We start from the raw sequence: 13,247 nt of genomic DNA, 5'->3' as shown, positions 1-13,247 counted from the left end.
CATTGAAGAGAAAATGCAGTAATTTTAGTCAGTAATTTCAGGTTTGACATTTTATAGTATATAGTCTTTTCATAACAGAATAATCTAGCAATAACATATAGATGATGTCACTATAAAATAAGATAGAAAAATGGATGCATTCCTGATGTTTTCTTTTTAAATCAATCTAATAAAAATTAAAAAACCAAAAGAACTATAATTGAAGCCGGATAACAATTCATATATAAGGCAATACTAATGAATATGGTGACCCATGAATTATACTTATTTTCACATAACAGAGTTTAAGTGTTGAAAACTGGAATGCAACGTTAAGTAGGTATCAAATCAGAATGTAGAAAAACTTCTCTATCAAAATGTACACGCTTTTAATTGCTGCTGCGCTGAAGGAAAAGTACATAACTCATTCAAGGAAAGGAAATAACAAAGAGGAAAACTATCCTAATAAGATTGGTATCTATGTTCTGGATTTTAAATACCTACTTTTACACAATGATAGTGCAAGATGTTACTTTATTTTTTGACTCGCTGTTGAGATTTAAATATTTTTCATTGTTCATTTAAAAAGATGCCTTAAAATGTAGTAAAAGCAAATTATAAAACTTAAGATCAAGGCAATGAAATTATCTAGTATTTCATATTCTTAATGGCACTGAATTTCCCCTTTCTGCACCACCCCCCACCACCCCCCGGCATCTAAAGCAAACATCTGTATTATATATACTGCAAGCAATCTGCTGGAAGAAACATCTGGCTATAAATTAGTTTGCATAAAATACATGAACAAATGAAATGCATTTCTACAGAAAATGTTCTTGTGTTGTACACCTTGTCATACAATACCTATACATATTATGCATATTAATGGCCATTATCTAACTTCTTAGAAAGGCATGTAACAACAAGTATAAAGTAGAAGGTATTTTGTTAGTTCACACTGCCCTCTTTAGGCAATGTTAAGGTAATCAAAGAGACATTCTTAAAAAATTAAATCTTAAAAAAATATCTTACCATTAAACTTTCAAAACATAGCAATAGAACTTTTTTCTAAAGTCCCCAATCTGATGTGGATGTCCAAAATATCTAATTGCTTTCCACTGAGTGGGTCAGAGAGAGACACATATGTCATATTATATCAGAGTTTGTAATTCGATAGATTTAGTTGGCAATGTAATTTAGAATATGCACAAATATTAAAACTAAAATCATCCAAAATACACTCCAATCTATTATTTAAAAAGCAGTGTACTAAAAATGTATTATATACACATAATTGCTCTCACATATAACAGGCATCTTGTGGAATATGAAAAAATTGACAATAGAAATCATTTTATCTGTTTTGGAGAGAGTTAATCTAAGGATGAAAACACATCGAGTATTTCTTTGAAATAATGAAAAAAATCAAATTTTAAAACCTGCAAATTGATTTATAAATATCCTGATTTTTAAAAACGATGGCCATTTTACCAAATACCTCTTTCCAAGATTTTTCTTTCTTTTTTTTTTTTTTTTTTTGAGGCAGAAAGCCATCACACCTCAGTCTATCCCTTGGATCCATAACTAACCTGCCTCTGAAATGTTGAACACTTCTGAATGCCCGCTAGTAATAGTTGGTGTTGAGGACTGTGGGGATCCAGGAGTTATTTCTGAGTCACCTGTTTCCAGTACCCCATCACCATCTTTTTCATTAATATCAGGAAAACTGAAATCTGTGGAAGTCTCATTATCATTAAGGCTATCTGAGGCACCTTGCCCTGATCCACTCTCTTCATCACTTGTAAGAACTGCCCAAGCGTTAGATTCTGGACTGAAAGGAAGCAGGGTATTGTGAGTCTGAACATCATTTTCCTGTTTTCCATCATTGCGCTTCTGGGGTGGCACATTTGTTGGTGGTGATTTATCAGGACTTCTGTCCATATCAGTCTGATCGTCTGATATGACACCTGTGATTCTATTTCCTTCTTCAGAATTCTGAGATAGTGCATATGAGATTGGGTTATTCTGATCCACAGAACTGTTCTGCTGGGTGTCTGAGTCATTCATCACCTTTTCCTGTGATTCTCTATAGGAGAAGCATGACATACACCTATTGATGGATAAGCCATCCTTATCTCTGTCATCATAATCATCATCACCGTAATCATCAATATCACCACTGTCACCACCACCCACCAAACTGGCATCAGATCGGGCACTTTGAATTGGCTCAGAAGTTGTTCTGGAAGGAAACAGCAACTTGGTTGTGGTTACAGAACCATCCTTGTTGGGAGAAATGGCTGAAATGGAAACATACACATTTCCTAAAGGGACAGAAGGATCAGCAGTTACAACTGGATCAGAAACAACTGTAGGAATACCAGCCAATACCTCATTGGTGACAGGGCCCTTGGTGGAGGTGAAGACTTCATCAGAATAAACAAGCTTATTTATAAGCGTATCTGGTGGTGCAACTGATAAAACAGGAGTAGCAAATGCATGCCTTCCTTGTGTAGGAAAGGCCTGGTTAAGCTCCAAATTGGCAGTTTGGAACAACTCATCATTACTGTACAATGAAGGTACTGTTTGGTGGGAACTTTTGCTTTTATGCAAAAGTGGTTCAGAATATTTCTCACTTGCATAAGAAATGGTTAAAACTTGAAGTGAAGCAGCATGCGTATTAGGAGTAGATGATACATCAGAGATTGGTACAGATGGAGAGTGCAGCGTATTTTCCCTTGAAGCGGCATTGGATGCCATGAGATGTGGTACTGTAGAACTAATGTGATCAACCTTGGGGGTTTCAACCACTATTGGGTCATTAGGCACAGCTGGCAAAGCAGTTTTAAGCAACAAGTCAACACCAGAAGCCTGAAAGGAAGGTTGCAGCAATACTTCAGTACTAAAAGAAGCTGAGGGCTCATAAACTAAGAGCTGAGTTGAAGGAGATAACATTTCACTAGAAGTAGGGTCAGAGGATGCTGGCTCTGAGTGTGCACTAAGCGCAGGTTTAAGTGAAGTGTCACCAAATGCTTGAGATACAGCGTGTGAAGACTGAACCGGAAAGTTATTTTCTGGAATTTGACTAATCTCATGATCATATACCTTAGTGGCAGTAAAAGCAAGAAGCTCTGGGAGGATGCCCTCTGGGCTAGAAGTGGAGGCAGAGGATTCTTGTAAAGAGGCATTCAATGTATTTACACGATCATATAGGTCAGGCATGACTGTGCTTTCAGAGGGGTAAACCAGGTCACTGAAAGAAGAAATGTGCCGTTCTGTCTCCTCGCCGTGTATTCTGTCACTTTTAGAAAGTAGCTTGTTATCGTCACCAGACATAGAGGTTGGATATGTAAATTCAGCTACAGAAACGGGTGAAGACATGTTAAGGGTTGTCAGACCGTCTGTGTCAGGCACAAAAAATTCACTATCAGAGGAGGCTCCAGACCACTCCCCATCACCAGAGAGCCCCTGAGTGGGCTGCAGCAACAATGCGCTTGGGGTTACTAAGGGAGACTCGGGCATCGGTAGGTGGTGACTAGGGCTGCTAGATAAGGAACCCTGAACAGAATCACGCCCAGGTACCACAGAACTGTCAGAAACCCTGAAGAGGTGTTGGGAGCCCTCCTCATTAGTTAAGGCATAAGAAGGTTCAGGCCCTGAAGAACGTGCATGCATCATGACATCACTGCTGGATGCTTCAGCTGGAGAAAACACAAGCGTTTGATAAAGAACAGCAGGCTTGCTAGCACCAAATTCCAAGGTCTCCGAAGCAGCACGCGTAGTGATCTGATGCGACACGGCATCAGAATACGGAGCAAGGCTGGGCTCTAACAGCAAATCACCCCCAGCCACCGGCAGAGAAACATGCAGGGACCCCTGATCGCTCTCAAGAGCTGCAGTAACTTGCGGAAGGATCTGAGAGATCGTATACACACGGTGAAGCAATTCACTACTGGAGGAAGCGGAGGAAAACGAGAGCAAAGGCGCACCATCATAAGAAGACAGGATGGATTCGACTGACACACCGACACTGGGAAATACAGGTGTAGCATGCAAGGCCCGATCACTACTTGAAGCAGCAGGGGTAGTGTTGAGGGTCTGGTTGTCAAGCAACAAGGGGGTGACTAGAGGAAAGACTTCACTACTGTAGGGAGGTTGGAGAGGTGCCTCACCATTGTACACTGGTTGAGTTGTCTGCGCGTGTACCACGTTGACGGTGGGGACCGAATGGTGTTGTCCGGAGGACGGAGTAAAAGCGTGAGGTGTCACCTCAGTGGGGAAGTACGCAAAGGTAGAATACTGTGGCATTCGCACATCTGAGACCGAGGGACCCCGTGACAGCAGTGGGCCTGGAGGAGAGGATTCTGTTGTCTTAGATTCGTCACTATCCACGCCGGTGTAATTAGTCTGGAGAAGGCTCTCTCTACCTGACCCGACATCGGGCAGTGTTGTCACGTCTGTCGTACTAGGAAACCACACATTTCCATCTACGGAAGGATCCTTGAGAGATTCTTCCGAACCTGAGGAGGCTGAATCTTCTGAAGCATTTCTCGCAGATTCTGGGATAAAGACATCGTATGTGACGAACTCTGGGTGTTCTGAAGGAAATACATCGCCATGGGGGGTGTTCTCGGAGACAAACGGCACAGCGGAAGTTGCTGCGGGACTGGAGCCAGAAGAATCATCCGCTCCTGGATCGAGCTTGAAACTGGTCAATAAACTCTCTTCCTCACTGATATCAGTAGATACCTCTTGCGATTCCGTCGTAGAAACTGTATCTGAATATTCCACCGTCCCGGACAAGTTCATCTGTGGAAATCGGAGAATGGTTTTAGAGCCGTCACTTGAAGAGGCTGAAGTGCCTGCCAGAGTGAGAGGGGGAGGCTGGGTCACAGTCTGTGAAGTCGAAGGAACGTCTTTTTCTGGGTCTAATTCAGTGACTGGCTGGAAAGTGGAATCTAAAGATGTGTTGGGAATATCACTCTTTCCAGAGAACTCGCTTCCTCTTGCTGGGGAGCGGTTAGTCTTAGCCTCGTTGTATTTGGTCCCCACTCGGTTGTAATTTGTTGTGGTAGGAATCTGGGGTTCCTTTCTCCTAATCTGGTTTGTGGCACCGTCTCTACCAGGATTCACAACAGTGTCTCCTTCCATGTCCTTTCCCTCTTCTTCCTTTGAAAAGCAAGTAAGATTTAATGGGATATAAGGAAATTAGAGAAAAGTGAATTTTTTTTTTTTTTTTTTTTTTAGTTCTACCAGTGTATTGCTACCAACCTATCTCCCTCCACCCTTCTCATACATGCATGCTCAGTCGTGTAACCCCATGGACTGCAGCCCTCCAGGCTCCTCTGTCCATGGACTTTTCCAGGCAAGAATATTGGAGTGGGTTGCCATTTCCTTTTCCATGAAATCTTAATAATATCTTAAACTGCATTATACTGTGATTCTTCACTTGTGGGATTTTGGAAACTTCTCATAAAGCACCACCCCTCTAGAAGACACGCCTCTATCTTGTAACCAGTATTATCCACCCTTGAGGGACAGTAATTCAACTCAAGGAAAATATCTTACTTATGGCTGCTTCTTAAAATTTTACTTTATGGAAGTAATTAATAGATATCACAGCTTTGAAAAGAAGACACAGTGTAGTGGTATTTATTTACTGAGAGTGTTATTTAACATGGTATTTATTTTCTTGTGTTTATATTTCTCTGTTTAGTTCATCTAGCAACAAGCTAAATAATAATTAGCTTCTTGTAATGTAAAATGGCAATAAAACAACTTATTTAAAAGATCAAAGTAGTTGTATATTCAGACTATTTGTATATATTCAGAATACATCACAATTTTAAAGCTATCCTAACAGGAAAGTTTCAAGACTGGAAGAGGTTTTTGGCTTTGTTCGTTTTTGTTTTAAATACTTTTCCCTAGGAGTTCATCTTAAACCTAGGCAGACATTTTTAACAACTGGTCAAAATATGGGCCTAGTTCTAGTCATTTAATTTTGTGTTTCCTTTAGAAATACCATTCAGGTGACCCAGTCTCTCATGAGCACTTAGTTACTATGATGGCCCAGGAGTGATCTGGCTAGAGGTTAACCAAAATCCATGGTCTCTTTTTATTTAAACTGTATATATTATAATATGTCTAATCATATGTTTAAAACATTGAATTGCCAAACATATTAAGATATGATATTTTTTGTTCACATGGGACATGAATTTGTCAGTTTGGTAGCAATGTCATCTATTAGATCTTTTAAGGTCACGCTCCTTGAAAAAAAGAAAAAAATGACCAAATACAAATTGGTCAGTGAGAACCTGACCAGTATCAGTAGAAAGAATCTGAATCTTAGGTCATGTGTGCTCATGAGCTTTTGTCTCAGACACACGGAAAGCTACATGTATGAAACACAAGATTTCAAGCTTAATGACTGCATTGTTATCTAGAGCTTAATTATTCAGTTGATTTAAAGTTGTTTTTTAATCTTAAGGCATATGCGACAACCCTGAGAAGTGAGTCAGCCTTAATGCTCTGGATTGTATTAATGCTAAAATGGATATTCTTTTAGATTCTCCAGATCCATTTCCTCCCTAGTAGTATTCCTTGATAAAATTTTGCATTCTGATTGATGCCATGTTCACAAGGACAACTAGAAGATTTAACCACATAATTTCCTAAATAAATATTCCTCTCATCTTCAGGCCCCAAAACTTCACGCAAAAGGAAATAAGAACAGTTTGCTTCGACTCACTCTTGGTGGAAAACACTCTTCTTTCCTTAGAAGTTCTTACAAACATTTGCTTTATAATCTGATACAGTTTTGGTGAGGATCAGTGTTAACCTTAGCAATATGTAGTTTCTGAATTCTTTCTCACTTTTCTAAATCTGGATACTTGCCAGTTTTCTGGTATCACACCACACTCTTACCCTCTACCAAGACATTTAAACTTTGCTCTCCTCTATTCAAACCTCCATTTTCTTCTCTCTTCATTCTCAGCAGATGGTTTTCCTGATTACAGAGGTAGTAGAAGCCACCAGAAAAAAACTCAACTCTTCCTAGCATTAAAACATCAAAACCCACCAGGACCAACCAAATCGACCTCTGCTCTTCTCATCCTGTTGTAACAGAGTTGTTGTTCTACTTCCTTTCTAATTTCTGCATTTGTGTTCTAATCCATTCTCTATCATCCTCTCAGGAATTGAACACAACTATTTCCCTCCACTTTGTATTTTCAATTTTGCTTTCTTAAATGGATCACTCTTACCAGCTCAAACCCAGATCTCTCGTATTTAAAAGGAGCATAATGGAACATCTCTACTTCAACGCCTAGTATTCATTTTACCTCTTCCCTTTTCTTCACAATAAAGTTCCCAAAACACATGTCATCTATCTTCTCTATATCCTCTGACAATTTCTTTTCTTTAGAACTTTTATTTATTTATTTGTTTTTTGCTTCATTGTGCAGCATGTGGGATCTTAGTTCCCTGGCCAGGAATTGAATCCGTGCCCCCTGCATTGGAAGCTCGGAGTCTCAACCACTGGACCACCAGAGACTAGAAGTCCCTGATCTGACACTTTCTTTCAAATTCCACATACCATTGCTTCTCTTCCTCTTTGCTTATTATCCCACACAAACCTCCTTTATTATCCTCCTACTATAAGCTATGTAGACTTCTATAACATTGTTCTTAAAACATAATGCCAGTCACCCTTTATTCTGTTACATTTTTGGGGAATAAAAACTATACACACACAAAACACAAATTTCTCTTTCATCACTGTGAGATTCTTAGAATCTGAAGAAGATGATGGACCTTTTATTAATCCACCCAACTAAGTCTTGTACATCTCTATGGGGTCATACTGTCTCATGTCAACGTTTCAAGAAGAACATAAGATTCATGTTCTATGATTACTTTATATATATGAAAAAACAAATATTTTAATGGACACTGTTTCCCAAGATTAAGTTATGTGAATCTTTCCTCCTCTATGGTTTTGATATGGATCATACCTGTTATCCTTTATGATATCTATTAAAATTTTTTATTGAAAAGCCTTGATTGTGCTGGAGATAGTTTGTCTTTCAAAGTCAGGCATTCCTATTGGAAGAAAACTTGAGGAACATTCCCGAAACTATTCATTTCCACGTTGTTGTTGTTGTTGTTGTTGTTTACTTGCTCAGTCATGTCTGACTCTTTTGCGACACCATGGACTGTAACCTGCCAGGCTTCTCAGTCTATGGGATTGCCCAGGCAAGAATACTGGAGTGGGTTGCCATTTCCCTCTCCAGGGCATCTTCCCAACCCAGGGATTGAACCTGCATCTCTTGCATTGGAAGGCATATTCTTTACCACTGAGCCACCAGGGAAACCCATATTCAGGCTTAAAACCATTACTGATACATTCCAGGTGTTTGCCAACTTCTATCATTCATTCCTGCATGAATCAAGGAAGGTGAATAGTGTTATGAACTGTGTTTGTGTCCCCTCTAAATTCACATGCTGAAACCCTACCCTCTCAAAGTGACGGTCTCAGGAATTGGGGCCTTTGGGAGTCATTAGTATTAAATGAGGCCAGAGGTGGAAGCCCCATGAATGGGATTTGTGCCTTTATATTGAGTCATGAAAGGTTGCTTCTTCTGCTCTTCTCCACCATGTGAGGACACAAGTCTGCAGTCTACAACTGGAAGGGTGTTTGACACACATCACACACACACACAGATATGCTTAGCTGAATTCTATTGTGAACTCTTGATGAAATGTGGACTGCTCATTTTGCTAAAATAGTCCTTTGTAAGAGAGAATTGCCATAAGATAAAAAATCACTGAGATAACGGTTCATGTGAAAACACAACCTAACCACTATTTACAGCTAGATAAGAATATTCGTTTTCACAAGTTATCAGCTCATACACATATATGTACTAATGGACACATTCCTACTACCATTAACAATAGAAAACCTGGATTTAACATATTATCTCAGTTCTGATGAATAGCATATTTGGGCTTAGGATGAAATATAAGATACAAACAGTCATTTTCTCTCTATTTCAAAACCTACGACAATGTTAAAATTTATAAATATCCTTAAAGGCCCATTTACTTAAAGGACCTTGTGCTGGCAACAGACTTTATAATATGCGTAGTCCAAACAAAAATAATCAAATTAAATGGGCAAAAGAATATATATACTTTATATTCTGGTTCACATTTATTATCAATCTATCAATCACTGGTTAAGTTAGTCAAAAATAAGCTGTAGCAACATTATGAATTGCTTAAATATTACTTTAGTTTGTTAGAAACATTTAGAAAATGAAAAAGTTCCAATTTGCAACTACAGTTCATAGCTATCATTATTTTTAGTCCATCATTTTTCTAATTATCAAAAAACCTTTTCTATCTCTTTTTAAAAACTATACCAATTAAAGTGTCTTCCAACTTCTTCATAAAACTCATGTTATTAATTATACATTAATCTACAAAGCTCAGCAACTAGTTCTACAAACAATGAATCATGCATGCAACACGAACTTTTTATTAATGCAACATCTGAAACCTAACCAATAATTCAAAATAGACTTTTTAATTTAAGCACTTGAATAAAAAATAGCTATGATACCTTGATTATTTCTTCAGTTCCAATTAATTCGGGAAAGAGGTCAAGTTCTACAAAATTAAAAACAAAATTATTAACATTTTTATTCAACTATTTCAGCTTTATTGGTCTACTTTTGGATGGAAAGAGAAAAGGAAAAAAAAATAATACTGTTAGCTTGGAAAATACAGAATTGCTCAAAGAAAATTTCAAATTTCAGTTTCCAATACTACTGAACATTACATAACACAGCACTATGTAAACGTACAGGAAACTGCACTCAAAATCTTGATCTCTATCCTCCACTCCAACTCCTTTCCCTATTTCCACCCCAACTATGATTGAAACTAAGAAGGGAAAAGAAGACAGTGAGACTGATATTACTGGGTGCAAAGAAACCCAAGTAATTTTTCATCAGTGCAGACTTACTGCTGATAAAAGCATAGTTGGGAAAATGCCAGGGGATAAGTGACAGATATTCTTATTCAACTACTTATTCCTTAAGGTCTTCTTCTGACTGAAGGTCAAATAGTTATTTTTTTAAATTAATTTTTGGCTGTGCAGGGTCCTCAGTTGCTGCATGAGGGGCTTTCCCTAGTTGTGGTGAGCAGAGGCTACTCTATAGTTGCGCTGCATGGACTTCTCTTGTTGCAGAGCATGGGCTCTAGAGCATGGACTTGGTAGTTATTCACATGGACTTTGCTCAGAAGCATGTGGAATCTTCCCGGACCAGAGATCAAACCCACGTTCCCTGGATTGGAAGGAAAATTCTTAACTACTGCCCCACCAGGGAAGTCCCAAATAGTTCTTTTTACTCTTCAGATTTGGGCTTATACGTATTTGTACACAGGGTGCTGCCCCAGGTAGAAGCAAGAATGTTTTCTAGCAGGTCCAGCCTGGATTGGCAGCAGGAAGGACAGACCAGAGTGATTCCCATGACTTCTTCCCAGGGATACACAACTAATACTGCTTATGAAAGGAATGTAAGGACCAGGATCATTTAAGTCTGACTTTCCCAACTGGACAGAATCGGCATATTTCATGTGGCTGTGTCGTGCTTAGTCGCTCAGTTGTGTCTGACTCTTTGCGACCCCATGGACTGTAGCCTGTCCATGGGGATTCTCCAGGCAAGAATACTGGACTGGGTTGCCATGCCCTCCTCCAGGGGGATCTTCCCAACCCAGGGATCAAACCCAGGTATCCCACATTGCAGGCAGATTTTTTACCATCTGAGCCACCAGGGAAGCCCATGAATACTGGAGTGGGTAGCCTATCCCTTTTCCAGGGGATCTTCCAGATCCAGGAATCGAACCAGGGTCTCTGGCACTGCAGGCAGATTCTTTACCAGCTGAACTACCAGGGAAGCCCAGTCTAAGGATAGCTTAATCCTAAAACAAGACCCATCAGTAAATGTTAGAAAAGATGAGGAGCTACTAATAGTTCTCTCTCTCCAGTAAGGAATCTAGGCCCTCTGCCAAGTTACCAAAGGGCTTGAGGACCACTTATCCTCACTCTTCAAGCTGCATCAGGGAGACAGAAGTCAGGGTAACTATTAGGGCTTGAGCATTATTACAAAGATACCTTTCTTATTCCTATTATTTTAGAGAATCTATCCCATCTCCAAAGTTTATGCTTTTCACTACCCTAAGGCTGTTTATGTTCTATTTTTTTTTATGCCTCTGTAGATCCTCAAAGGAAATGCATGTTCTACAGAATTTTCAAAGGCATAAAGGAACTAACATTAAGTATTTACCAAATCCAGGCCTGCTTTATCATATAAACTGTATTGGGTTTATTTTCATGAAAAAACTTCTAGGTACTAAGAAATGTAAAACTATAAAATACTGTAATATGTTTGAATTTTATTTAGAAGAGAATTCAAGTAAAATATAGAAGTCCAGCCCCCATGAGGTTTTAGATAAAATTAATACTACTGACTAGTTAAGTATTTTAAAGTTACTCACCCTGAACAATTTTTGGTGCAATAAAAATGAAAATAGTCACTGTAAACAGTCATATCTTAAATTTTAACTCTCAATTATTATTATTTTCTTGTTAAAACTAACCATGAAAGAATCTGACAACTTTCATTTGGATCTTTAGTGTTTTCCTTTTTCTATTTTTGTCACCGTGAAACCTCTTACTCACCCTGTTTTTCATGTTATTTAGTCTTTACTTTTTAAAATTAAAATGATTTCAATAGTCTGATACAACTATGTCTCTATAACCTTCAAGGAAACCAATATAATGTGAATTTAAAAACAGGATTCAACTTAACTGTGAGAGAGAAATAAAAAGAACCTTTAATATGATTTTCTAAAAACTACAATGAGAGAAGTTCATGCATGTAAAAATCTCCAATTTCAGCATATGAGACAATACATAATTTTACTAAAAATATTTTTATATGGAGTCACAGCTTTTCATGTACTTTAAAATTACTTTAATATTAATAAGGACAAATCATAGTCAAATACTATTTTGAGATATATATATATTTTTATATATATATATATATATAGTACTCTCGCCTGTAAAATCCCATGGACGGAGGAGCCTGGTGGGCTGGGGTCCATGGGGTTGCTAGGAGTCGGACACGGCTGAGCGACTTCACTTTCACTTTTCCTTTCATGCATTGGAGAAGGAAATGGCAACCCACTCCACTGTTCTTGCCTGGAGAATCCCAGGGATGGGGGAGCCTGATGGGCTGCCGTCTGTGGGATCATACAGAGTCGGACACGACTGAAGCCACTTAGCAGCAGCAGCAGCAGCAGGAGCAGCAGCAGCAGCATACACACATATATTATACTTTAGATTTTATTTTGTTAAGAAGCTACAGAAAAACATCTCAATAAGAGTCCATTCTCTTCAACATGCTTACAGAGGTGTTTTTTAAAAAGGGCCTAACTTCATTTAACTTATACTTGTAATGACGAAAGGTGATTCTCTTATTAATTGTCAGGGTTGGGGTGGAGTGTATATAATTATCACATTAAGGACAATTTTTTTCTTTCAGTACTCTGTGTGTACTGCATTTGATTAATTGTTATCCTTTAATCAGAGAATAACTTAACTATATAGGTTATAATTCCCATTAAGCTAAAATACATAATTCTACTTAATCATACTGTCTATGAGTACTGGGATCAGCGAGTTCTACCATAACTGGCTTTGCTGTTTACCACAATAAGAAGTAAGAAGTTTCCTTTAGGCCCCCTCAGGCCCTAGGAACAGAATCTACAGGTCCAAGAAGCCCTGTGATCTCTTTATTTCATAGCACACTCATGGGTGAATCAGGTGTGGGTGCCTTCATGTTGGTATGTAAAAACCCACTTTGAAGGATCTTCCTTGTGATTTCCTACTAGACTCAGATCATTTGAATTGACTGAAATACTGGTGTTGTCCAGGAATACTTTAAGAGCCCTGCCCAAAATAACCCAGAAGTCTTCTGCTGAGACTCCTCAGAACAATTTTGAAATAAAATAATTTTAAAAGATTGCTTCTAACTCCCTGGAGAATCTGAGCCATACTCCTGGGTCTGAAAGTTCACAGCACTCAAGGCCTAACTGCTGACTGACGAAGGTCTCAGGATGGGTCCCCACTGGCCTGCTGTTGTTGTTATTGTTAAGTTGCTAAGTCATATCTGACTATTTGCGACCTCATG

The 13,247-nt window shown here is 38.7% G+C and overlaps 1 protein-coding gene across 1 annotated transcript in view; it reads right to left on the bottom strand.

The window, feature by feature from the left end:
- PTPRZ1 (protein tyrosine phosphatase receptor type Z1) overlaps nt 1-13,247 on the bottom strand; it is a 144,669-nt gene that overhangs the window by 53,262 nt on the left and 78,160 nt on the right. The window contains exons 11-13 of the mRNA XM_055589381.1: nt 9,608-9,654; nt 7,617-7,619; nt 1,569-5,148 (exon numbers count right to left, since the gene is read on the bottom strand). Of these exons, the coding sequence (XP_055445356.1) occupies nt 1,569-5,148; nt 7,617-7,619; nt 9,608-9,654 (3,630 nt within the window). The remainder of the gene's footprint in view (nt 1-1,568; nt 5,149-7,616; nt 7,620-9,607; nt 9,655-13,247) is intronic.

This window comes from Bubalus kerabau, chromosome 8 (assembly GCF_029407905.1).
Source record: "Bubalus kerabau isolate K-KA32 ecotype Philippines breed swamp buffalo chromosome 8, PCC_UOA_SB_1v2, whole genome shotgun sequence".
NCBI lineage: Eukaryota > Metazoa > Chordata > Mammalia > Artiodactyla > Bovidae > Bubalus > Bubalus kerabau.
This window is presented reverse-complemented; position numbering and strand designations above follow the sequence as displayed.